At 43.4% G+C, this 26,445-nt stretch overlaps 2 protein-coding genes across 2 annotated transcripts in view; both read right to left on the bottom strand.

Moving 5' to 3' along the window:
* LOC113409580 (gigaxonin) overlaps window positions 1–1,628 on the bottom strand; it is a 42,393-nt gene extending 40,765 nt beyond the window's left edge. The window contains exon 1 of the mRNA XM_026663671.1: window positions 1,462–1,628. Coding sequence (XP_026519456.1) covers window positions 1,462–1,628 — 167 coding nt within the window. The remainder of the gene's footprint in view (window positions 1–1,461) is intronic.
* Window positions 1,629–14,112: 12,484 nt separating this feature from the next.
* The window catches only part of LOC112106858 (beta,beta-carotene 15,15'-dioxygenase), a 28,436-nt gene continuing 16,103 nt past the window's right edge, over window positions 14,113–26,445 (bottom strand). Inside the window, exons 4-11 of the mRNA XM_026663694.1 lie at window positions 25,809–25,956; window positions 24,609–24,756; window positions 23,057–23,277; window positions 21,841–22,098; window positions 19,459–19,564; window positions 18,462–18,556; window positions 16,105–16,216; window positions 14,113–14,285 (exon numbers count right to left, since the gene is read on the bottom strand). Of these exons, the coding sequence (XP_026519479.1) occupies window positions 14,113–14,285; window positions 16,105–16,216; window positions 18,462–18,556; window positions 19,459–19,564; window positions 21,841–22,098; window positions 23,057–23,277; window positions 24,609–24,756; window positions 25,809–25,956 (1,261 nt within the window). The remainder of the gene's footprint in view (window positions 14,286–16,104; window positions 16,217–18,461; window positions 18,557–19,458; window positions 19,565–21,840; window positions 22,099–23,056; window positions 23,278–24,608; window positions 24,757–25,808; window positions 25,957–26,445) is intronic.

Raw genomic sequence — 26,445 nt, 5'->3', positions numbered from 1 at the left:
AATCTTTAAATCAAGAGTGAAGCAGGATAATGACTAGTTTACAAACTCTGGAAGAGCCAAACTGTCACATGAATTTACAAAAAGCAAATAACCAATCCTAGAGTGCTGACTTTGTTTAGGGCATCTGACAGACAATACACCCATCATTTATAAAGATGAAATTACTCAACATATGTGCATTGCTCTGAGAGCACTATACAAAGTACATACTATTGAGAACAACAAACCATACTGAAACAGTGTCCTTTAGTTTCATAATCTCCCTACCACTCAGTATTAACTTCTGTTTTCCTGGCTTGTTGGTTTAAATCATGCCCTTAATATTGCCTAAGTAGTTTGGAAGAGACAAAGTGGATGAGGTACTATCTTTTATTGGACCAATTTCTGTTGATATAAGAGACAAGATCTACAGCTTACACAGAGCTCTTTTTCAGGTCTGGGAAATGTATTCACAGTGTAATAGTTTGGGACATTTTCTGTTTAACAAACAAATAACCTCATAATAAAGGCATGAGTTAATGCAACAGAATATCATTTTTCCTCCACAGGCATTTCAGATCATTCTACAAACACTCAGTTACATAATTTTAATCAGCTTGAATTGCAGAATTGGTCAAGTTAAACTTTTCTTTTATAAAGCATATTTTTGTGTGTTTTGATCGCTAGACTGTAGCAGCTCTTTCTTTGGAAGGGTAGAAGTACACACTCGGGAAAGTATTAAAAGCCTTAGATGTCACTGACAGCATATCCATACAGCAGATTGTGAAACTTCCATCTCAGCTGTTTACAACTTGTCTCCAAAATACCAAGGGCAATTAGATTTCCTCCTTAAAAACAAAAGCTTTTTTGTTTTAAGTTATATGACCACAAGTACACACACACACACACAAAAACCCTACCGTCTAATTATTTCCTCTTGGGAAAAAGCTAAAGGCATGATGTTTCTCCCCTTAATTTTCAAAAATAAACATTTCTCTCCCCAGCTGAGATCGTGTTTGCCAGCTTGTAATGGAAACAAGTTGATAGGCACTTAAATAAATAATGTTGGTAAACAAAACAAAAACCAGGCTTCCTGTATCCATGTACTGGCGGCTTCCTAGGACTAGATGGGCTGGGCGGGGAACTGGCAGAGCCATCACACTCACAGCAAGTGCCCAGGCACGGCAAGGCCAGCGCACTGGGCTGAACTTACTTTCCGGGGAGAAGAACCTGAGCTATGCACGGCCCCTGGTGCCTGCCGCCCTTCCCGCAGGGCAACGGGCTCACCTGCCTCCGCCGATGGGGGCCGTGGGCAGGTGCCTCTTGGGAGCTGAGGGTCTTGAGGCGGAGTCAGGGCGTGAGCGCCCATGTTCTGCAGCCGCCTCGGCGCTGCCCCTTTCCCTCCCCAACACGCCAGGGCCCCGGCCCGCGCCCCAGGACCCCGCTCCCGGCCTTGTCAACGCGCCCCGGGAGCCCCCTCACCTGATGTAGGGGCTGGCGGCCGCCAGGATGTTCTTCTGCACGGGGATCTCCTCGCCCTCCAGCACCAGGTGCGCGTCGCAGAAGCGGCTCTCCTCGCGGAAGGAGCTGAGGGCCCGCAGCAGGCGGGCGGCGTGCTGGGGGTCGCTCACCGCGCTCTGGCCCGACATGCCGCCGCCGCCGCTGCCGCCCGGGGTCGAGTCCCCGCCGCCCGCCAGGGCCACCGCGGAGACCGGGGCCGGCTCCGTCTCGCTGCGGGCTCGCCCGCCTGCCGCGTCCCCCTGCTCGGTCCCCTGACTGCTCGGCGACTGGCTTCCTCCCTCACTGCCCCGGCACCATCGCTCCCGGCCCGGCTCGGAGCTGACATCATCTCCCTGCGCTCCCCGGCCCCGCCTGGCGGGGAGGAGCCGGAGACCCGCGCGGGGCGGCGGGGGAAGCGAGGACGGCTCCGGCCTCGGGGCTGGGGAGAGGCCACCGCCCGGTCCTCCCAGTACACCGCCCTGCCGCACCGCCCGCGGGGCTTCCCGGCCGCCAGTCGCTTCCCTCCCGCAGCCCATTGCTCCCGGCCCTCTCCTCACCCGCCCAACTCCCCTCCTCCCTCCTGGGTCTGTCCACACTGCGCCCCTCTGCCCAGGGCTGAGCCCAAGCCGCCTTCCGTTGGGGCACCCCTCAGTCTGACTCGGGTCAGCCAGCACTCAGGCCCTGGCTGCCGCGGGGGTGGGTCAGGGCCCCAGGCTTGTTGTGATTTAGGTGTACCAGCCCTGTTGTTTTGCTGTGTGGATGCCGCTCAAGCCACAGGCCCGAGTTAGAAGGGCTGCATAGTGCCGTGTGGATGTGTTCGCACATCAGACTCAGGGGTAAACACAGGTTTACAGGGTAGTGTGGGTGCTCAAGCCCGGGCTTGGAAACCGTGAGTCTGCAAGCCCAGGTCCCATAGACCTGGAATTACAATGTAGTGTAGTGTAGACATACCCTCTGAGGCCTCCCCTGAGCCCCACTGTAGGGCCTAGGAAGCAGGGACCTTGCTGCTGGCACCAGCCATTGTAACTGCTCTGACATGGGAAGGAAAGTGATTCCCAAGGCTAGGGACTGACCGCCTTATAGTTCTCTGCCAAGGGCAGTTCTGAATTCATGCAGCTGGTCACATGGCCTTCGAGATGTTTGGTGCCTTGGCCTGGACAAACTGGAAAAATGTTTATTTTTGAAAATTTAGGGGAGAAACATCATCCATTTAGCTTTTTTTTACATTATCCTCGGGATGGGAGGAGACTGGATGCAAAGCATTATCCATGTGAGCTTGGTCTAAATGAAAAGCTGTACTTGTTTAACTAAAGGTGTGATGTTGCACTGATTGGAGAGACCAGGGGAAGCCTATGTACCAAACTGTGGCCCCAATGTAAGGTGTGGGAGGGATATAGATGACTATCTCACTGCCTTTGAGAAGGCTTGCAGTTTGAACTAGGTTGATCCTGTGGACCAGCACCACTGTCGTCACCCCCTTACTCGGTCCCAAGGTGATAGAGGCATATAGCCAGATGGATGGAGTTGATGATACTGGGGACTATGAACAGTTCAAAAAGGCTCTACTGATTAAGCTTGAATTGACACCTGAGGCTCATAGGAAAAGGTTTCTGGTCCGCAAAACACCAAATGTGTGACACCCCTCAGGGATCAGTTCTGGGTCTGGTTCTGTTCAATATCTTCATCAGGGTCTTAGATAATGGCTTAGAGAGTATACTTATAAAGTTTGCAGATGATACCAAGCTGGGAGGGATTGTAAGTGCTTTGGAGGATAGCTGATAGTTATTGGGGACATATTCATCCAGTGGAGAGATTCTGGGGCAGAGAACTCTTGTCAAACCCTGTGTGGTAAAACTCCATCAAGCGCTGTAGGGATGTACAACTTGGGTTAAGGTTCCAAATGTGAAGCCATGTGCCCTGCCTACAGCTTGCATCCCTGTACAGACACAGGAGTGATTGGCAGCAGGGTTCTTCATGATCTCACCTTTGACATCCTCCTTAGGAATGACTGTATCACTTTAAGACAAAACCCAGTGACTCTTCTTGTAACAGCCAAGGGCTTGAACCAGGTGGTAACAGGGAGCCAGAGGGCTGTGACAGAAGGTGTTAGCCAAAATGCAAATACAGTGGCTGGCAGGGAGCAGGAGGGGTTTTCTCCCTTTGCAGTAACACAAGGAAAAGGCTGTTAAGCTCAGGACACCTTCCTGTCTGTAAGCACACACCTGAAACTGAGTGGGGTGGTGGGAGGAAGAGCCCTCACCCATCTCCACACAGGAGGTATGAGTCACACTAGCTAAGGAGTAACCCCCCCCCCCCCGAGCCCAGTGCTATGACCAAAGGCACAAGCTCACTGCCTATCCTTACAGGGAAGCAGAGGCAGAGCGGAGCACAAGGAGACACGTGCAGAGAAGGAGGACTGCCAAACATGTTTGCCCTGTCATGGCATGAGAGAAGCCCCTGAGAAAAGTAAAGCAGCCAGAATACCGCTGCTAGTAAAAGAAGCATCTTGTCATGTGGTGGCCATAGACATGGTGGGTTCTCTTAACCAAGAGATCCCCAAATCACTGCCCACAAGGAGTGGGGAGGAGGCAACAGGTTGATCCCAAAAGGGGAAATGTGTTCCTCCCATATGCACAGTCCTGGGGTGAAGACTCAACTCCAGTGGCGGGGTCTGTCAGTGCTGGGGAGCACTGTGTTACCCTGCCTCTCCAGAGCTCCAGAAGTATGGCTGGGTTAAGATGAGCTTTCGAGGTGAATACCTACCTGGATCCCCCCAAATGCTCAAGGGGGGGGTCACTTCCCCAGCCTAGAGGTAAGGACACCCCAGGCTGCAGCCAAGATGGCTGACACATGGAGGAATGTGGGATCACTGCCCTCCTCACCCCCTGGAAGGTGAGTGGGAGGAGGTGATGGCAGGATCCCATTCCAGTTTCAAAGCTAAAGGTTTTGGGATGGCAAAAGAGCAGATGGATGCATAAAACTCCCCATGTGCACCCTGCTAGTGTCATCTATCAGACAAGTCCTAAGGGGAGGATGTGAAACTGCTCTGTACTGTGCTATGGAAACTGTGCTGTCCGTAAGAATCTGGAAAGTGCCCCGTAGGAGAGCTACCAAGTGGATGGGATCTATGCTGTAACACAGGGGTTGGCAACGTTTGGCACGCGGCTCGCCAGGGTAAGCACCCTGGCGGGCCCGGCCAGTTTATTTATCTGCTGACGCGTCAGGTTCGGCCAATTGCGGCCCCCACTCGCCGCGGTTCGCCGTCCCGGGCCAATGGGGGCGGCGGGAAACGGCGCAGGCAAGGGATGTGCTGGCTGCGGCTTCCCGCCGCCCCCATTGGCCCGGGACGGCGAACCGCGGCCAGTGGGGGCCGTGATCGGCCAAACCTGCCACGTCAGCTGGTAAATAAACTGGCCCGGCCCGCTAGGGTGCTTACCCTGGCAAGCCGCGTGCCAAACGTTGCCGACCCCTGCTGTAACATCTATGAATAATGATTGTGGGTTCAAACTTCCCTAGGTCACTGGCTAAAGTGACCCCACTCAGTTTGCTCTCAAAGGGAGAAGAGATGTGATGCAGTGGGAATTTTTAATAATATTTTAATGAATAATATGCCTGCCAGTAGTAACTTGAATAGAGATTGCTATCCATTGGGTGCCAAAGGGTTAAAAAGCTGCTCTTGGGCAGAGCTGGAGACCTGAGGGGCGAGAGTGTGCATCACAGAACCATCTGGAGTGATATGAATGGGTCATTAGAGGACTGGCTGAAACTGACCCATATCAATGGAGGATCAGGAAAGACAATGGAGCCCCAAGGACTGAACAGTTTACACCTAACAATGGGAAACTCCGTCAAGCAGGTGGAGCACATGAACCCACTGTGGCCCTGTAGAATGAAGTGGGCTGAAAGGCATCAGGTGGCTGGGTTAAGAGCTGGCTTTTGGAGAAACTCAGCAGCTCTCACTTGGGACTGACAAAGAGCAATAGGGAGAGAGTCAAAATGGATTGTATAGCACCTTGGCTGGGTGGAACGCTGGCTTGGCCAGGATGAACTATGTGTTGACCTTTGCTCAGGAGCGGTTCTGGGGAGGGGTGGGGGCAGGGGCTATAGCTACCCCAAAATTTGTCTTAGCACACCTCCCCCCCATAGCCACCCTGTAGCAGCTGTTGCTCTCCAGCTGTCCAGCTCTGAAGGCAGAGTGGAGAGAGCAGTGGCTGCTGGTCGGGTGCCCAGCTCCAGCAGCAGCGGAAAAATAAGCCTGGCCGGGGGGCCCAAGAGCAGCCCCCAGCCCATGTCCCCGTCCATCAGGTTATGCCGCGAAAGGCAGGGGGAGGGTCTGGGACTCCTCACAGCAGCCTGGACTCCTGGGTCCTGTCCCTACGGGTGCTGCTCCCTGAGGACTCTGCTGGCCCTGGAGCTGGGTCCCCCTGCCTGGGCAGCTCTGATTGGCTGTGAGGACTTTTCACTGCTGTGTTCCAATTGACTAACAAATTCTATTCTGTTTTGAAAAGGCTGCCTGGTATCACTGCAGATACTCACTGAGAGTATCTTTGGTCCCTGAAGAGTGTAGAAGTCTCTGTCCAGAAGTCTGTTTCAGTTGGACTCTCTGGGCAGAGCTCACAGTGTAAAACAGGAGTGCTGGAGCCCAGATGCTCAGTCTTGGTAGCTTTGACGCCACCTGCCCTACCCTTAAGGAAGAGTATGACCCCTGGGTGTCTGCACACTGAAGGGTTCCTCCAACAGACTGTTTAAAAGTGGGAGCGTAGCACAGATCCTGTGGATCTGTGACTGGTGAACACGTTTACCGACATTTACTGATAAAAATCTAATCCTTTCAAGTCCATTTATAGTGGTATACCTCATTCCCCTTCTCTTATGGGAATACATTAAACCAGTTATAAGCACTTTCATATTGATATAACTACCGTCACACTAGGGGCAGTTATACCACTTTAACCATACTTACAGTCTAGGCCTTACATTGGTTTAGCTTGCCCCAGGGCACTATCACACCTCTAGCTAAAGCATCCCCCAGGACATGTATACCTTCAATAATAGAATGTAGGGTTTGAAAGATATGCACTCAGCCCCTTCCAAACCTTACATTCTGTTATTGAAGGTATACATGTCCTGGGGGATGCTTTAGCTAGCTAGAAGCACACCACTTCTGTATATGGCTCTGGCGTGCAACGCCATGAAGGCAGATTCTATAGATCACAAACACTGCTTTAAAGGGTCATGTCATTATCAGGTCACTTTCAGCCCAATGTTCAATTTGGGGAGTTGTGGGGGGAAGGGTTGTGTATGTGTCTTCTTGTGTTTTGTTTTCCAGATATACAAACATTTCTGTTGGTCTTTAGAGTTGTAAAAGTTGTAAAAACAAAGTTAAAATGGTCAAAGTTCTCCTCACAGCATCTCCAGCCAAACAAAGCCGCATCCTATCTAGTGCACGAGACCCAGAGAAGAAACTGACTCACTTATCTTGCTGAAGCTGAAAAAAGCGGAAAGCAGAGTGAAGAAAATTTAGATTTAAATATTCTTCCAGGTCTAATCAAAGTGTTGTTTGCAACACAGGTGAGGAAATAGTTTTGTAAAATAAAAATAATTTTGGCCTGTATTCCTTTAAAGTGAATTTGGCTTTGAAAAAAGGTGACCGTCTGTTTGACCATAGTTGAAAGACACAGGAGAAAGGTGGCAGCATGACTGTGTTAGAGATTGAAGAATTCCGCTTCAAAACAGCTACAGCACAGGCACTGCTGGGCAAGCTTCACTAAATTTTCCTGCCAATGTGCCTCAACTTTGACCTGGATCTGACTGTTCTCTCTCTTCGCTCATACCATTCAATTCTTGCTCTTAATGCTGAAATTTGCCAAAAATGGGGAAGGGATGAAGGGTTATGGTCGTTTTTGTGCTGAGGGCAAAGTCTTAAACCACCAATGTATTTCACGTTATCCAATGCCCAATGTGAAATATATTGGTGGTTTTAGTCTAGCTCCATTTTTATTTGGGAAATGAAATGGTGGGTTTTGTCCAGCTTCGATGGACTTGTGTTCTCAGCTCAAAAGTTAAAATATAATTCCACCTCTTCCTCCTCATTGATAGTCTCAGGAGGAGCCCAAGGACTGAATGCGTTTGATGTCAATGAGAACTTATGGCAACATGTGAGATTGGATCTTCAATTCTTATCTATCAGAGCTATTGGGTAGGGGGAATCCCTGGAGGCAGTATTGCTAGTATTGCTTTTAAAATGGAGAGGCAAAAATAAAATAAGGCTGGTGGGTCAGTTTTTCTTTTTGGAGGGTTCTGGATATCAGTCGCACGAATTCAGGTTCACATCTTCAATCTTTTTTATTCTGCTTTTTACAATATTTATATTTTTTCCTATAAAATCTGATGCTTTTGTTGGAAAGACATCTTTTCACATTAGGAGAAACTAAAGACTTTAGGCATTAACAAGAAAAAAATTAAGAAAATAAGAAATAAATAAAGCGAGATTCATTCATTCTTTTCAGAGCCGCAGCTGGCAGCTAAAGTAACATTCCCAGAAGGGAACCAGAGGCTGGCCCTTTTCCAGTTATAGAGACTTTATTTAAAAGGACTGGACACAAGATTTTTAGGCCACATTAGGAAATGGCCTGATTCCAGCTGGTTCTCCTTTCCTTAATAGCAGTCAGTGTTTAAATGATATCGAAATTACAATTTGGCACTGAATAAAAATGCCTTAAAAACTGTGATGCTACTCTATCAAAGTTACATTGTGTCTGATCCCCTTCTATAACAGCTCAGATGCATATTTTTGTTACTCACTTTTCTTTAAAGCAGAGATATCAGAAATTATTTTTAAAACAAAAATGTACTTCAAATCAGGAGGACAAAAATTAATACTATCTTTTAAAATATGTTAAGTGTATGGCTTAAACAGCTTGATGGCATCTTGTTCAAAAGTTCTACCGGAAGAATCAAAATGTAATAGTCTTAAATAAAATTTTAACATGAGAAGATGAAATGAGTGGTTTTGCAAAGGCAACTTTCTCCTCTCTGAGTCACACAGTATCCCTAGACTATGATATTTTGTTCTTCATGAAGGCACAGATCTAGATGGCACTGGGAGATCTGCACCATAGGCCCTGATACAGCAAGGCACTGAAGCAAGCACTTAGCTTTTAAATATGTGAATAGGCTTATTGAAGCCAAAACTTACAGTTAAACACTTGTTGATGTGCTTTGCTGAATGGGTGTCACAGAACAAGAATATCATGCTCCAGGTTTGTTGTGCACATCTGAAAAAAAAAATTTTGACAGAAATTGTATGTGCTTAATGTCCTGGTACAACATAAAAGAAAGCAAGCACAAAAATAGAGGGGACTACATGACTTAGAACCCCAGTAGTGAAATACTTTCCAGTACATGGTCAGTGTGATATAAAACATGGATAAATATATATTTTTAAATATCATCAGGCTAAATCTTCCGGTTTGGGTGCAAGGTACTGAGTAGGGTTGGGCTGGGGAGACCCAAGGAGGTTCCAAGGCCCCTCAACTGTTGAGGTGGGTGGGAGTTGCAAGCACTCTGCACCTTGCAGTATATATATATATATATATATATATATATATATATGAATGAAAGGGACATTATTACTCATACTTTGGGGCTTGCACAACCAAGGGAGTAGTGCTTTGAATAAATTAGTTTGAAAGCTGTCATTAAGTGGCCTGGTTTATTTAAAAACAAATAAGTTGTTATGTTTCTACTGCCACCTGCGTGGGTTATTATGTAGGGAAAATATGGTTGTGTGTCTGGTTTTCCTTCAAATTAGTAAACCATGACTTGGCTTCCTCATATAGCATATGTAGGTCAATAAGGGAAGGTGTAACAAATAATACACAGCTTTAGTAGGACAAAATAATTGTCCTGCTTTGCTATTTTTGCCGTTTAATGAAACCTTTGGGTTAGTTGATAAAGATCACTTGAGTACTGGTACCATTTAGAGGGCCAATGGTCACATCTTTGGAGTAATTATATCCCTACTGGCCTGATTCTGCTGCACAATAATTTCTTGTTTTCTAAATTCAATTGGGGCCAGTTAATCTATATTACTACAGTTTGAAGGCACTAGGCCAGATTCTCCTGGTAGTCTCTTGATCTATATTGGTGCAAGAGGGGAATCAAGCCCTTCAGTTTTGTTCAAGGTGAAGAATGGCAGGGGTCCAAGTCATTGTGATATACATCTGATTACCACATATCCTTTCCACAGGCATAGATTTATGCCAAGTTGCCACACCAGAGTAATCAGTGAGCCCTGTACCAGTCTGCAAAAACACACACCCCTTGATATTTTCAGCCTACAAGTGACAGTATGTCATAATCAGCCACAAATTACATATTAAAAGAAGAAACTTCTTCCACAATTCTGCTGGAGCAACTTTTTGGGTGATTTTATTCTTGATCAGGGATCAATTTGGATGGGTAGGTTGGGATTTTAAAGAGTTATGACCCAAGCCATCTTGCTTTCAAGTCAATGGGAGCTGGAGTAAGCGGGTTGGTAAGTGGTTTTTGTTGAATCGGAAAATTTTCTTCATTTGTACTGCTTCTCTCTCTCGTTTTAAGCAGACAGTAGAAATCATGTTAACACACCCTGCATTACATAGCCCAACTATGTATGGAGCAGCTCAGGAATAATAAAGCGATGAATAAAGAAAATAAGTCTTACAATGACTTTTGACCATTTTTCTACCTTCAACATAAATCCCAAATACTTCTTTAAAAATTAGTAGACCAATCTGAATTACTCTTCTGAAAGATTGTCCTGTACCACATTTTATATCTACCAGTGTCAGAAAGTCCCAAAGCTGACTAGGTTAAAGAAGTTGACTTGGTTAAGAATCACATTTGCTGTATATTGACTACCAAGTCTATGGTAATTAACACGAACAATGAGTTTTCTACTACAGATGGAGTCCAAACCCCACATCGTCATTAAAGGGAAGCCTGCAGTGGTGGTTAAACACCTGTTTTATGACTTGAAGCCCAACAAATTTTAAAGATGAGAGTTATTTTACATGAGTGTTTGCAGATAAAGGACAGTAAGTTGGCTTTCTTTAAAATGGCACTCTCCAAAGAATGGAAGTAATCACTCTTATTTTAAGTGTAGTTTTCCACACTGGTGGTGTTATTGTGTTACTTATAAAATGGTAATCAATCCGTTCCTTAGTGGGTGAAGTTCTAGGGCACTGGGAGTGGAGTGGTGTATGTGTGTCTTGAAAACCTCAAAGACTACTATTTGTGCATGTGCATCACATTGTGAAATGGCTCGTTAAATTTTAGGGTGGAAAGCTATTCGAGTGCATGCAAATAGTTGGATGCCAAAAACTGCATGATTAACTTAGAGTCTGGCTTCAAGCCATTTTGATATTGTGGGCCTCTGCACATCTGAACCGCAGCTCCATGCCAGGTGTCTGAATGCCTACGCCCCAAAGTGGTGCACAAACTAGGGGAAAGTAGGCGTTCCTCTACCTACATTGCCTACAGGCCGGATCCCATAAGTGTGCTCATAGCTCACTTACTGAAGCAGGCCCTTATAGGGAAGCTTGCACAAAATGGAAGGAGGAAGAGGCCGAGCTCCCTCATCATTTTTAGCCCAGTGGTTAGGGTACTCAGCTGGGATGTGGGAGACCCCCAGTTCAAGTCCCCCTCCACCTGGTGGGGAGAAGGGCTTTGAAAAGGGATCTGCCACGTGAGTGCCCCAACGCTGGGCTGTGGGGCTCCCTCAGTCCTGGTGCAGATGCTCCACTGTGGCTTGAAGGAAGGATTGGGCCAGAGGGAGAGAGCACACGATGAGTATGAGAATGACTCTATCGCCTGGTAGTTAGCACAGTCATGTGGGAGACCCAGGATCCAATTTCCCTACTCTAATGACTTTTTAAAATTATTTATCCACAGTGGAATAGCTTCAACATGTGAGACTGAGGGAGCGCCCTCCTCAGAATATCCTACAGCCCAGTGATTAGAGCACTCACCTAAGAGGTGGCAGAGCTCTGTTCAGATCAGCCTCAGGTGGAAGGGGGACTTGAACTGCAGGTCTTCCACATCGCAGGTGAATATCCTAACCCCTGGGCTAAAAGTTATGAGGGAGGCCCTCCTCTACCTCTTCGCTAAAATACCATAGGTGCCTTATGCCAAGTGAGGGTTTGGAGCAGAGACTCCCAAGCAGAGGGAAGCACCTCCCTGCAGCCTGGATTTAGGTCTCTATTGCCAAGACAGGGGCAGGGCTTAGCGCATACTCTCAATTTCACACCTCCCATTGGCTGGCTTTTGTGAATCCCATTCTGAGGCACCTGTCTCTCTCCATTCATTGTATAGGGAGCCTAGACACCGAACTCAGGCCTTGTGGAGCCCAATTATTTTCTAGGCACCTCACCATGCCTAAATTTCTTTGTGAATCTAGCCCTGTGACTCTGTACATCTTCGTTAAACACATGCTCTATGTTCTTTGTACTTAGAAAGTAAATTGCTAATTACAAATAGGTAGATAGTTTTCCTTCCACTTTAAGCATAATGTGTAAGTTTAAAAATAAATATGTAAAAGATAAATCTGCAGTACTAAACAACTATTGAGCAAAGAACAAAGACAAATAAAAAATCCTCCCCCAACATTAGAGAAATTTGCACCTTAAGTGCCCAGTTACAGTACAAAAATAGTCATATACTACCATGCTTGTCTGCAGTGCTTTAGCACCTCTGGGCTCTAACAATTTTTTAAACTGCAAGTATAGGGGAAGACAAAAGAGTTTTATAATCACAGTAGGGAATATTTGTCCTGTCCACTGCAACAACAGCATACCCATATTACAACACAGATGCTCCAAATTGATCATGGTGCAAATGCCTTGCCAGAGTAATGATAGACAGCACATGTGAGTGCACAGTTATACTTGCACTGCAGATAGGCCCTAAGTGATCTCTCTTGAAAGGAGGGGGTAAGGTAGGAGCAGTGGAAATGTACCAGATGTAGAACAAAGGAGGCCAGGTGATGAGGAGGGGTTTAAAATAAAGAAACAGAGAGGAACAGGGATCATATGGGAAGAGGAAACATAGAACAGGAGAGAGCAAGGTCAAAGAGCTGGGTAAGGGGCACCAGGAGGTAGAGGTCACATAGCATATAGAAACTGCATGGGGCCAGGAGTCCCTGCCTGCTTTCCTGAGTTCAGATGGCCCCAAGGACTCTGGACAACCCAAGGGATTCAGACTCCACCCAAAGAATGGCCTGGGGTAGTGAGGAAACTGAAGCAGGGACATGCATTTGTTTTGTACGATCTGTACTTTTCTGTGCTTTGTATGATTAAGTAAAGAAGAGCATAAAGGTGTTAGACTGTGCAAGGTGTGTGATCATAATTGCTGCATCCCCCTGAGAGAGTTAAACCATCACCCGAAGCTTCACCTCTTTTGAGTGGAGTTCTGGGTGCGTTTAAGTAACTGGGATAGCTTGAGGGTCAGTGCTGGTTCTGAGAACCGGGGGCAGGTAAGCTGAGCTGCCTCATTTCCAAGAAGAAGGTCCATTGCTTGAGAGTCAATGCCCAAGAAATGTGCCAGAGGGGCCAAGGGAGGAACCAGTGAGGCAGTCTGCTGAAGCTTCAGAAGCTTAACCCACCCCAGGGATCCCCAGCAGCGGAAGGTTGGATTCCTCTGAGAGCAGTCCCAGTGTGTGGCCAGGAAGGGGCACTCATTAGGTTCTGTAACATTAATGGAAGCAATTCATTAAACGTAAGTATCTGAGCTCTGCTAGTAATACATGCATAACAATGAGAGGTTACAACAACATTAGAGGTAAAGAGACAAATCACCATTTATCTTTGAGACAATGCAGTTAAATGCCATATCAGATATTCCTAAGGGAAAACAATTACAGTGCAAAGGTAAAGATTAATTTAAATATCATTAAAATATAATTAAGTGTTAATAAAAGCATATGTTCCATTTGAAATTGTTATTTAAGCTTCAGTTTCTTCCACAAAGGACACCGCCCGCTCCCTTTTTTTAATGCCACAAAATGATTCATACTGCAGAAGTTTTCTAGGCTCCTGATCAAAAAGCTGCAACACTTTAGACATTTCGCTTTGGTCTTAGTGGAGCTTTAGAAATCAAGCACCAAAGAAACAGATTTCTATGAATCATTACTGCCGTAGCTCATACTTAAAAATATCAGGATTTCTGACAGGCGAGAGAGAGAGAATTTTGATCATATGCTGTCTTGAAACAATCCATGAAAGTTATACAACCTGGGCAAGCCTGACTCATGCTGTATGCCATATTGTAAATACAGTACCTCCCCTTTCTCAGTATAGTCAGTGACATATGGAATAAAACACAGCTCACTGCAAATAGTGTATACAACTTGTAATGTGTAAGAGAGAGGAGTGTTCAGAATTTAACCTTTTTTTGTATTCTGTTAAATGTTGCTTTTTTGCAATAGTTACTTGCCTGTTGTGCATATCACTATTATTTGTAATGAAAAGTAACTTTATAGATATAGTATTTGGTTATTCTTTGCCATGACATAAGGTGGTTCGCAAATGACAAAAGGGGTATTTCCTTAGGGTCGTCACATTTTAATGTTCACATAGTAAGATGAAGAGACTTCTATTCACGCTCTGTGTTCAAATCCTTCTCTGGTATGAAGACTCCATGCAGGTCCAGATGCAAGTCTACATTAACTGTGGCCCGAGCCATCTCTGTGAATGTTTTAGCATCCAAGACGAGCAGGAAAGGTGCTTTCCTGGGATCTGATGTCACAATGGAGGATAAAATAAGACCTAAAAAAGTATAAATAAGGAATGTATTTCAAAAAGAGAGAGACAAACAGACTTGCTTTCCCGAATAGAAAAAGCAACATCATCAACTGATAAGTCTGTATAACCAAGGACAGCAATGAAAACTGCTTTGTGGATCAAAGAGTCTAACTAAGAATGCTAAAAAACTAATGAATGCCTCCATCCTGTTGCTGGTCTGCCTGGTGTATACCACAAAGAAAAGATGCTGAAGCAGTAGTCTCAATTAAGTATTTAATTGTGTCTCCACATCACAACATTGTTGGGCATCTCAGCTGTGAGGCTAGGGACTTGAATGGGTCCTAAAGACTGCACTCCTCACCCACCACTGCAGGTGGTTCCTCCAGAATAGCACTGGCAGGAGATGACATGGGAGCTTGCAATAGTACTGTATCTGCTGGCCCTGGTCTGTAGTTAGATGGCTTCAGGACATTCAGTCTAGCAGTTTTGAAGAATTCTTTGATGCCAACCTGATAAAAGATGGCTCCAGTGGGCTACATGAAAAATCCAATTATTTTTAAAGTCTAGCTTGGGAGCACACACGTGAGCTGAATTTGGCCCATTGTTCCTTTGCAGGAGTGGAAGGAGGCAGTCATATGCCCAACTTTGAAGAAGGGTGACACAATGAAATGTAAGAACTAGCATGTCATCTCCCTCCTCCTATAAAATCTTATTTTGGATACTCTTACATAGACTTATTGCTTCGATAGAGGAAATAATAAGAGATTATCAGTGTGGATTTTGGAAAAATAGGTTAATTGTGGATCAAGTATTTTCAATTCATACACTACTCGAGAAAAAATAGGAATATGATCAAAATACATACATAGTTTTTATAGACTTTATAAGAAAGCATATGATAGTATATCACAAGATAGCCTCTGGGCCTCAGGGTTTTTTTCACTGACAAAATTATTAGGATGGTACAGCTGGTACTAGAATGATCCTCGAAATGGAAAACCTACCTTATGAGAGGAGACTCAAAGAGCTTGGCTTGTTTAGCCTAACCAAAAGAAGGCTGAGGGGAGATATGATTGCTCTCTATACATATATCAGAGGGATAAATACCAGGGAGGGAGAGGAGTTATTTAAGTTAAGCACCAATGTGGATCCTAGAACAAATGGATATAACTGGCCATCAACAAGTTTAGGCTTGAAATTAGGTGAAAATTTCTAACCATCAGAGGAGTGAAGTTCTGGAGCAGCCTCCCCAGGGGAGCAGTGGTGGGCAAAAAACCTAATTGGCTTCAGGACTGAGTTTGATAAGTTTATGGAGAGGATGGTATGACAGGACTGCCTACAATGGTATGTAGCCAATTTGCAACTGCTAACAGCAAATATCTCCAATGGCTAGTAATGGGACACTAGATGAGGAGGGTCCTGAGCTAATCATATCTTGGAAGGACAACCTTATGGTCTTTGACCTCATGGCTCACCAAGGAGAAGATGAAGGAATAATACTGAGAAAGATCTAAGAGCGCTTAATGTGAATTACCGTTAACAGAAAAAATTACCATTAATGGGGAAAATATGCCATTGAGAGAAAGAGGTTAGGGCAGATGGTGAAAGAAGTTAAGGACCTCCATCTCCATGGTCTACAGAGCTAGGGAGAAGTAGTAGCAGACATCTTTGTTTGCAGGACCACAATGGCTGAGGCTAATTTTACTTATTTCATATTAAAGGTCATTGACAATAAAACAGTTAAAATTTCTGATTCTTCATTGCAAGTCATCTTGACAGTGAAGGGCTCTGCATACTTATATATATTTTTATCCCCAATTTCTTACAAGAGCAGTCTGCTTACCATCATCCTCTTCTTTTAAATCAGGACTGGGAACAAAGACAGGCTCGGCTGGCCAGCAGTGCTCCTCCTCCCAGCTGAGCTTTTTCTTTGTCAGAACATCAACTTTTGCTATCTAAATTATTAAGACAAAAATAATTCTTCAGTCTCCATTCTAGCTCTTAATTTCAAAATCATTCTGTGTACCGTACAACAGAGTGGCTGGGTAAAATGACAGGATCAGTACTGCAAGTCAGGAAGCAATGAGACATAATTACTCCAGCATGCCACAGATGAAATATTTGGAAAACTTTAGGCTCCTCAGTCATGTTTAGTGGCTGTATAGCCACAGAATCTTGTTTGTATTTAATCGGAGACAATTTCACTTTAGAGACTTGAGAGCAGAAATTGATACTGTTTTACTACATTACAACTATACCTGTCAACCAAGGATCTCAAAGCATTTCACAAACGTTAGTTAATTATTTAAGCCAGATGACATCTCTGTGTCAGGTGAGTCAATAATATTATCCCCCCATTTTACAGAACAGGAGCCTGACACACAAAGTTTAAGTGACCTGCGCAAGGTCGCACAGGACCCTTATAGCAAAGCAAGGAATAAAATTCAGAACCTCCTGATCCTTAGTCCTGTGGTTCAATCATTTTCTTTTTGTGTGACCTCAGTCTTTACAGAAGTAAAAACCTTAAGTAGTTAAACAGGACAAATATTAAAACAAAATCAAAGAGACAAGGCGAGTGAGGTAATATCTTTTTTTGGACCAATGTCTGTTGGTGAAAGAGACAAGTCTTTGAGTTTACACAGAGCAGAAGAACTCATTGTCAGCTTGAAAGCTTGTCTCTTCCGTCACCCGAGATTGGTCCAATGAAAGATATTACCTCACCCACCTTGTCTCTCTAATGTCCTGTGACCAACACAACTACAACCACACTGCAAAAAGCAAAATCAGTTCATTGTGATGGTTTAAGTAGCTAATAAACCAATGGGGCCAGGATTTCACCCATGTACTGTAAATATAGCAGTAAATATCTCCACATCTCAGCAATGGGCTAAGTGCCTGAGCAACCCAACGCCCAGTATGACAGAGTTACTATTATCTTCTGTATGCATCTGCACTGCTAAAGGTAAATCACTGTTCCCATTCTGAACCCAAAATCTGAAGAGATCCCTGATTTAGAACTTAAAGGTATTTAAATGAATTATAAGATACAATATACAAAACAATATCAGATGTCTTCATTGCACCTACTGCATATCACAGATGCCCAATGTAAAAAACAAACAAAAAAACCCCACCTCTTAACAACTATGGTTTTATTTAAGTCATTTGTAAAGGAGGATTATCTTTGTTAGAAATCACAAACTTGCTGATTTGTTTGAGCTAGTGTCAGATAAGCTGACAAACATTTTATTGCATCATTGACTATATAATATTACAGATCCAACTTTATTTTGTAATCAGCTGGGATAATTAAAAACAGGAACAATTAGTGAACTCTATCTACTTGGCCTTATATTCTCTCAGTAGGTTTTAGGATAGATTTTACTGATTTCTCCTACCCTCAGTTAATAGGACTGATCAGCTTAGAATATCAGAGGGGTAGCCGTGTTAGTCTGGATCTGTAAAAAGCAACAGAGAGTCCTGTGGCACCTTTAAGACTAACAGATGTATTGGAGCATAAGCTTTCGTGGGTGAATGCCCACTTCGTCGGATGCAACTTATAATGAACTTGTGTTCTAAGAAATATCTCTTTAAAAACTGGTATCATGGAGGAGTGTGGGGCTGGGACTCTTCCAGTCTAGGGCTGGTGCCCCAACACAAGTTTAAGCTTCCTGAAAACATCAGAGGGTCAGAGTGAAGGGTACGTTGTGATGAAATAGGCATCTCTGTATGTGGTAATAACAACAGTCTGTATTCTCAGCTGGTGTTAAGTGGACATTGCTCCATAATGAAACTACACTGATTTACAGCAGCTGAGAATCTGGCCCAATTGGTTTATTTTTGTCATGTGGCAATGTAGGACTTATGTCCTTAACTTTTAATCCTTTTGATTTTAAGTGCCGGAGTTTGTAAATGTGATACGTAAACATATTGTTGTGACTTACTTGTTTAAGAAATGTGGATTTTTTTTTATTTTTGGAACATTCACATTACAGAGCAGAACCGCAGGCTAGTAATGTTCCAATTCTGACCTCACAACCAGGCAGTTTCGCTATGGTTGTATGGATGTAGGTCAGGGCATAATTTGGACCATGTAGGTTAGCTAGTGAAATAAACTGCCTTCACTATTTGCACACTGTTTAATTTGATTTGGGTTATACGAATACAGTCATGCAATATGCAATCAGTGTTATATTATACCTTTGTGGGAACTGGACTCCACTGAACTTCTGTTGCATAGATATATCTGTATTTTTTGCCATTATAATCATAGTTGATGCGAGGCAGCTCTATTCCTACAGGTAAAGTGAAACATACATACGGGTAACAAGGAAGGAAAATAGCACAACTGTACATCTAAGACATGTTAAAAAAAATGAAGCACATATAGTCAAGATCTTCAGAAAAGATCTTCAGTTAACTTCTGCAATATATATTCCTTGGCAGGGACTAAGTTAAATTTGCTTAGACTTTATGTACAGATATATGGATATATTTTTTAAAAAATGAAAGCTGAACAAGTATATAGGTGATACAAGTTCATAAACCACTGACATTTCACTCTCATGGTTTAGCCACAGCCTCATAATCCCCCAATGTATTTATAGTCTTACTGTTCAGTTACCTTTCATTTTTCCATAAATACATAGTAATATAGTGTGTTTACCTGTGAGGTGCAACTGGAGATCTCTTCCCCAAATTAGAAATAGATAAAGGTATGCATATAGATAATCTTGCATATTTAGATCCCATGATCTCAGATCTGACCTGAAACCTTAATGTCATGATATTTTGAGCATTCGTAATCTACCTGTTCCTTGGACAGATATTCACATTAGATTTACATTAATTATTCATTTAGCCTGGATCTAGCAGTTAGGTCACTGAGGTGAAACCATGTGGCCATGCGGCACCTCACTGTTTACCTCCAGGACCTGACTGCTAGATCAGGGCTAGATTATATAGGAGTATTTAAGAGATATTAGCAGGGATGCTGTAACAATTTGTATAGTGGGGGTGCTGAAAGCCATTGAACCAAACCATAATCCCTGTATATGATGGAAACCATTTCAAGCCAGGGTGCTGTCACACTTCCAGCACCCCCACTTTGAGCACCCCCGATATACTAGTCTCTGTTATTATAATGCACCTACATTTAAGAAAATACAATGGAGGATTTTTAATGAACACATCTCACCTTCACATAACATTTCAGGCTGACAATAGATGTTTCCATCTTTTTCTTTCAGAGCAGTTGCAGTAGTTGATGGAAGTTTGACTAAATTAGTACCTACTTCTGCATCCTTAAATAAATAAAAAAAAAAAGTAATATATGGAGATATACCTATCTCATAGAACTGGAAAAGACCTTGAAAGGTCATTGAGTCCAGTCCCCTGCCTTCAGTAGCAGGCCCAAGTACTGTCCCTGACAGGGTTGGTTTTTTTTGTTTTGCCCCAGATCCCTAATTGGCCCCCTCAAGGACTGAGCTCATGACCCTGGGTTTAGCAGGCCAATGCTCAAACCACTGAGCTATCTCTCCTTCCTGCAAGAGAGCAATGCTAAAAACAACAAGACATTTTAAAGGACATATTTCTAATTTAGGACTTCCATCAAGGTTGATTTTACTGTATGTAAATTGCTATTAGGTTCCATTTTGCATAAGCCAGATGATCCAACTTCAAAAGGCTGCTTTCTCAGAGGCATTTCTCTTGCATTATTAGACTATGAGCATTTCCATTTAAAAGCCCTTAATTTGCAGGGGATTCTAATAAATCAGCTATAGGTCAAACGCGATAAAGATGTCAGCCAGATGGTATTTTTGCTTTATCACAGAAGCAGTGTAAATTCATCATGTTATTTGGGAGTTAGGGCTAAAGGCTGGGATTTTCAGAGTCATTTAAGGGAGTGAGGCACCTACGTCAATAGGGCTTGGACTCTCACATCCCTTCAACTCCTTTGAAAAGCCCAGTGTATAAAAAAAATAATGTAATGGCTTCTCATTTTAAGTGTGTGTGTGTGTGTGTGCGCGCGCGCGCGCGCGCATGGGGAGGGTGTTATCTACCTCACATATTATCCTCAACAGACAATGCTAAACAGACACCATGTACATCAGGGGTCGGCAACCTTTCAGAAGTGGTGTGCCGAGTCTTCATTTATTCACTCTAATTTAAGGTTTTGCGTGCCAGTAATACATTGTAACGTTTTTAGAAGGTCTCTTTCTAGAAGTCTATAATATATAACTAAACTATTGTATGTAAAGTAAATAAGGTTTTTAAAAAGTTTAAGAAGCTTCATTTAAAATTAAATTAAAATGCAGAGCCCCCTGGACCAATGGCCAGGACCCGGGCAGTGTGAGTGCCACTGAAAATCAGCTCGCGTGCCACCTTCGGCACGCGTGCCATAGGTTGCCTACCCCTGATGTACATTGATGCCATTTGGTGCTTTTTAAAAAGCTTAACACTGATATTTACTTTAATGAAAATGCCCCTGAGTGTTCACATTAGTAGTTCAATGAGATTTTTCAGTATAGTGTCTTTCTGTACAACACTGCTGAATTCTTAGACTGCAAGATAGGAAGGCAGGACAATTTGAGCGGATCCATCATAAGAATGCAAGAACGGCCATACTGGGTCAGAACAACAGTCCATCTAGCCCAGTATCCTGTCTTCTGACAATGGCCACTGCCACATGCTTCAGAGAAAATTAACAGAACAGGGCAATTTGAAGTTATCCATCCCCTGTCGTGCTTCCCAGCTTCTGGCAGTGGGAGGTTAGGAACACCCAAAGCATGGGGTTTCATCTTTGACCATCTTGGCTATTAGCCATTTTTCTTCTCCATGCATCAAATGTATCCTCCTGCATTGCTGCAGGACTGTTTTCATGGCATTAACAAGACCCAGTTTCCAGGGCGTAACAAGGCAGACAGTATCAACCATTCCAAACTGAATCAGGCTGAAACTTGCCTGGCAAGTTGCTGAGCAGTAAATCAGATTTTCCTACAAAACAATGATGTAAAACATTTAAGCTGTTTCAAAGCTACAGAAAGGTTTGATCCTTTCCCCCACTTTAGTAAAGCTCTCATTGAAATAAAAATCCCATCATCTTCATAAAATTACTATTGAAAAGCAGCTAAGGGTTTTTTTTCAGGGAGGGGTTGGTGGGTAAGTTGCGGGGCTGGGGTGAGGGATGATTTTTCACAGGCTTCCATTAATAGGCATCAGATTGTATGTGCAAAAACCCATACTTGCACCTGCCAATCAAGAGCCATATTGATACATTTATTCATGTGGGGTAGCACCTTGCCCCACAAACAGTTCCATTGACTTTGAAGAGACTAGTCAAGTTGAACAAGACCTTTCTCCATGAAGAAAGGAATCAGAAGCTGGCACCAAGTAACTGCCCATTGCTTGTGCAAATATAAATCGCCCTGCGCACACAAACAAAGAATTACATACCCCCCAAATTTTGTGGATATTTAAAAAATCAGGAATTTGGACGTGGCCTGGCAAACCAATGCTTCATACGCTTTTTCTTTTAGTGAGTTATTCAAAATTACTGCTCAAATACATTAAATGTTACCTTGTCAAACCCCAGAGGAACCACAAATCGCTTGCAGGCTGGTATGGAAGTGAGTTTGGTGTTTTTCTCCAAGTCTTCATTCAGGTTTTTTAAATAGAACATTTGATATAGACTATTGTCCGGATAGGAAATTACATCAATAACAACATGGCCGTCCTCCTCATAAGCATTCACATGGTGAAAAAGGACCATGGCATCTGTATAAATCTTGGTGGATATATCCTTTTTGGTCTTTTTGTCTATGAGGTGAATCCAAGTCTGAAAGACGTCAAACACGCTAATGTTTAGTAAGCAGCAAATACTTATTTTTTTTTAAAAAATGTTATTTCATTGCAAACCAGTGTTTCCAACTCGAGGATGGCACATTTGCTTTGTTTATAATGACGTATTTGGAGTACTCCGGTTGTGCCATTAAGCGGCGAGATTCCGGGTAAGAGGCACAGCACAGAGCATGCAAGCTGGAGGTGGGGTGAGGCAGCAGCTTTCACCCCACCTTTACACCTTCCCAATTCAGGGCTGCTCTGGGAGCTGAAGTGGCCCCCATAAAAATTTAGGACCCCTGGGAGGTGTCTAAATTACAGTCACCTGTCTCACCTGACCGGAATCTCCACAGTGCTACATGCAGAGGTCCAACATGCCCTCTCCCACATGGTTCCAACTCTGGCACACCAGGGGCATCCTCAGAAGACAGCCTGCAGTTGCCTTCTTCTGTTTCTGCATTAGGAGAATTCTCCCTCAGGCGAATCCAGGGTTTTTAGAGTGCCTTTATGCCAATCTGGCCCTCTTGCCTCATGTAAAGGAGCCAGAATGGGGATTAGAATCTCACCTAAAGTCTTTACACTTATAGACCTAAATGTGTATACCATTATATAGTACGTTGTTTAAACTAGAGGTGATTGTACATGGTTACTTGACATGACAGATGAGCAGAATCTCTCTGCTGGTGTGGGATATTTCTAATAGTACTCAATACTATCCTTTTTCTCAGGTACCTCAACACCAGAGATTTACTTATGGGAATTTTAGGTGGGGTGGGATAGGATTCTTAAGGAAAGATCCTGCTATCTACTGAAAATATATATAGGAAGAGAGGGGGAAAACACATTCCTCCAATGGGAAGTGACTGAAATTTTGCAGCAAGGGAAAATATAGTATAGAGTGGGAATGGTTATTGCCCTGGCTACCCTCACTGCTTGGCACATAGTAGGAAAGGTACCTTATCTTCTTTATGGAAAGAAAGGCAGGACGCCCAGTTGACACCTCTGAAGTAGGCAGTTGCCAACTTGAGAATGTCCAGTTTGAATGGCTGCTCTATGAAGATGATATAATTTTCTGTAACTCCAAAACTGTGATAGTAGCTTGGGTGAAGGAGAGACTGGGAAGGGATAGAGCACAACACTTCCAGGTGTTTGAGACAGGATTTCTTCTTTTCTTTCTCTAAATATAAATTAGAAAGATAAACTGTAATTATGTAAATAATAGTTGCCACTCAGTGAGATTCCTTTACATTCTCCTCTTAGGGGCAGAGTTCTTTCCCTTCTCCAGGATTAGCAGGAGAATTGGCCCCCTAGCTGACAACCACACAGATAAGACCAGGGCCATCCATGCAGAGGACCTGAGCCTTTGCAGTTACTCCCAGCCCCTGCGGAGTTACTCACAGGCCACTGCCCCTGAAGTTCCAGCATGGAGGGGGACAGAAGTTAAGTACTGTACGTACTGACAGCTGTACAGAAGGGACTGTATGGCCCCATGCTAGTGTAACCTCCTGGTGAGCTTGTGCTTCTGGTCACCCTCTGTGCCACAGATTATGTGAGTCTATTACAACCCTACCTATAGTGCCTGGCTCTTAAATTGTAGCTGTTCATTCTTTTCCCTCTGGAGGGCACAAGTTCAATCCTGGGGTGTTGGCCATAGAGTAACAGCTACGTTAGCAGCCGGGCCCTGCCCCATTGCTACGTTTAACAGAAATGCACAGAAAGTAGATCACCGTGAAGAAGAAAAGGTGAGTGACTGTACAAGCTGCGACGCGAATGCAAAGAAACCAATGAACAGCCTTTGCTTTGGTGAGGGCTAACATTGGCAAAGCTGGTGAGGAATGGGACCTACATACAGTTTCATGTATTATGCCTGGCTCTAACCAAACACTGTCTGTCCCCACTTTTATAAGCATTTTCACTCACTGTCCTTTTCCCTGAAAATATATTTATAAAGAAAGACACATTTTACAAATTCAAACACCAAATACTACATGCTGGATACATTCTTTTCTGTGCATCATTTCTTAACATATCTCACAACACAGAGAATGGCAAGCTAGGAGTAGGGACCAATCCTTCTGAAACAACAACATTCTTCTGTACTGAAATATGAACAGGAAAAAGTGATAAATATGAACAGGAAAAAGTGATAAAGATGAACCTTTTCAAACACCAAATACCCAACCAGGCCGAGCAGCTAGTTCAGGAGTCCCATCAGTCTTTTTCAAAATAACTTTAAGGAATGTACTTATAAATTTATACATACATATGTACTTAAAAATTTATAAATATTATAATTTAAATGGAATGTAATTTACATGCAGTTTCTCACTACCTGTCACGTTAACAGTGAAATGTCAAATGTCTTTGTACAAAGAAGTGATGTTAAAAAACAAACAGTGATTCAGTTGGTTTCTAGACCATTTGTGGCACAGCCCTCCACCTTCAGAAGAAAACAACAACAACAAACTAACAAGGAACTCAGAGACACTAGCAGAAGCCATCTCTTACCTGGCACTGAGGAAGGAATCTTAAAAATAACATATTTTGTCTTCCCCTTGTCAACTATAGAGGTGCCCATATTGAGAACATTTCCAGCGCTGTCATAATGGGGATGAGAAGTCGCCAGGTTCACCGCTACATATTTATTGTAGTCAACCTAACAAAATGACAGCATAAGGATTTATAAAGAGTATGTGAAATTACTTAGCCTACATCACAAAAACTATCATCACCTTTGGCACTAGTGGCATTCCCATTGGCAACCCCAGCACAAAGGCCAAAGACTCAGGCCCTGTTTCAGGAAAGCCTCCCAATTCAGGAAACAACTTGCTTAACTTTTAAGTCTGTAAGTTAAAAACATTGAATTCAGTGGGACTTAAGCATGTGCTTAAATTATTTCCTTATTTGGGGCTTGAATGGGTCATGGATGCTGAGCTTTTGATCCTGAAGGTCACCTCCGGGATGAGGCACACGGGAAGAGGTTTGTGTAAGCAAAGGTAATTGCCATTGCCAATCCCTTACTGAATGGGCTTCACATAGCAAGGCTGTTAAACCAGCATGATTTATTTAAAGTTGATAAACAGTATTATAGGAGGGGAAAGGGACTGGGAAGTTATACATAGTAGAAAAGGTTAACTAAAAACCATGTCTTAATGCATTTAGACTCACTTTTTTAGAAAATTAAAGAAATGTCTTGCATAAGGAAATTCAGATGGTATAATGACTGAGAAAGTTGTGATATAACTGGTCTAGAGAATTAATTACACATTATATAAATTGTTGCATAATAGGGCGAGCTTGTAGGACCATTAATCAAAAGGAATAATCCAAATAATCAGATGCCATAAGCACAAGACCTGACATTATGCCTACAGCCAAGTAGGATTATGCGCAAGTTAAAACTGCAAAAGCCAATACTTACCCTAAGACACCGGGGATTTTGTAGTTTGAAAGAAATGAAGAATAAAATATTGTAAGTTAAAATAACTGACATTATAAGTTGGCATCTACAGCAACTACCCCAGTCTCCATGGCTCCCAAATGGCCTGTTCTGACACAGGAAGCACAGGATAAAAAAAACATTTGATCTTTCTACATTTACTTATATCAAATTTGGCCGCCTTTAACCTGACACCCCGGGCTGTAAAGGTCAGCATGACACCGTATTCATTAGCAGATAAAGCATCCATGTTGGATACCATGTTTTACCTTCTCTAATGTCTCCAGAGTGTGAGGATTAATTTTCCTAATGAAGTTAGTCTCGCTTGTAGCATAATAATCCTCACCAGTTTTCATAATATTGATCAGGCAGTTGTCTGTGAACTCAGGAATGGTGTGGGACAAGTAGCAGAATGCCCTGTGGGGATGAAAATTTCATATACATACATTAATCTTTGAGAAGATCAGCTATTTTATAGTTGCTTTCACTTTCAAATAGAATAGAAATGATCATGGCTCTGTTTGTTACTTGTTTTGTGTTATCCTCCCCTTGAGCCACTCATAGAACTGAAAGTTGTGCCTGCTATTGGAGAGCAGGATGTGACCTGTATGCGGCACAATCATTGGAAGTGGGTTTATTATTTAATTTGTACTATCTCTGCTGGCTGGTCCTACAGCAACACAGTACAACATGTTTTGGGCCAAATTTTCAACCACTCTTAACCCAATCTGGAAGTGTGAACACACACAACTGCTGCTTTTGCATGCACAAACAGTTCATCTAATATCTGGCCAATCTTGCTCCTATTGGAGTCAATGGCAAAACAACCATTGACTTGAATGGGAGTAGGTGTGTGTGTGTGTGTGTGTGTGTGTGTGTGTGTGTGTGTGTGTGTGTGTGTGTGTG

This window comes from Terrapene carolina, unplaced genomic scaffold (genome assembly GCF_002925995.2).
Source record: "Terrapene carolina triunguis isolate 2854851 unplaced genomic scaffold, T_m_triunguis-2.0 Scaffold33891, whole genome shotgun sequence".
NCBI classification, from domain to species: domain Eukaryota; kingdom Metazoa; phylum Chordata; order Testudines; family Emydidae; genus Terrapene; species Terrapene triunguis.
The sequence above is the reverse complement of the archived record's forward strand: the minus strand, read 5'-3'. Positions and strand labels throughout refer to the sequence as shown.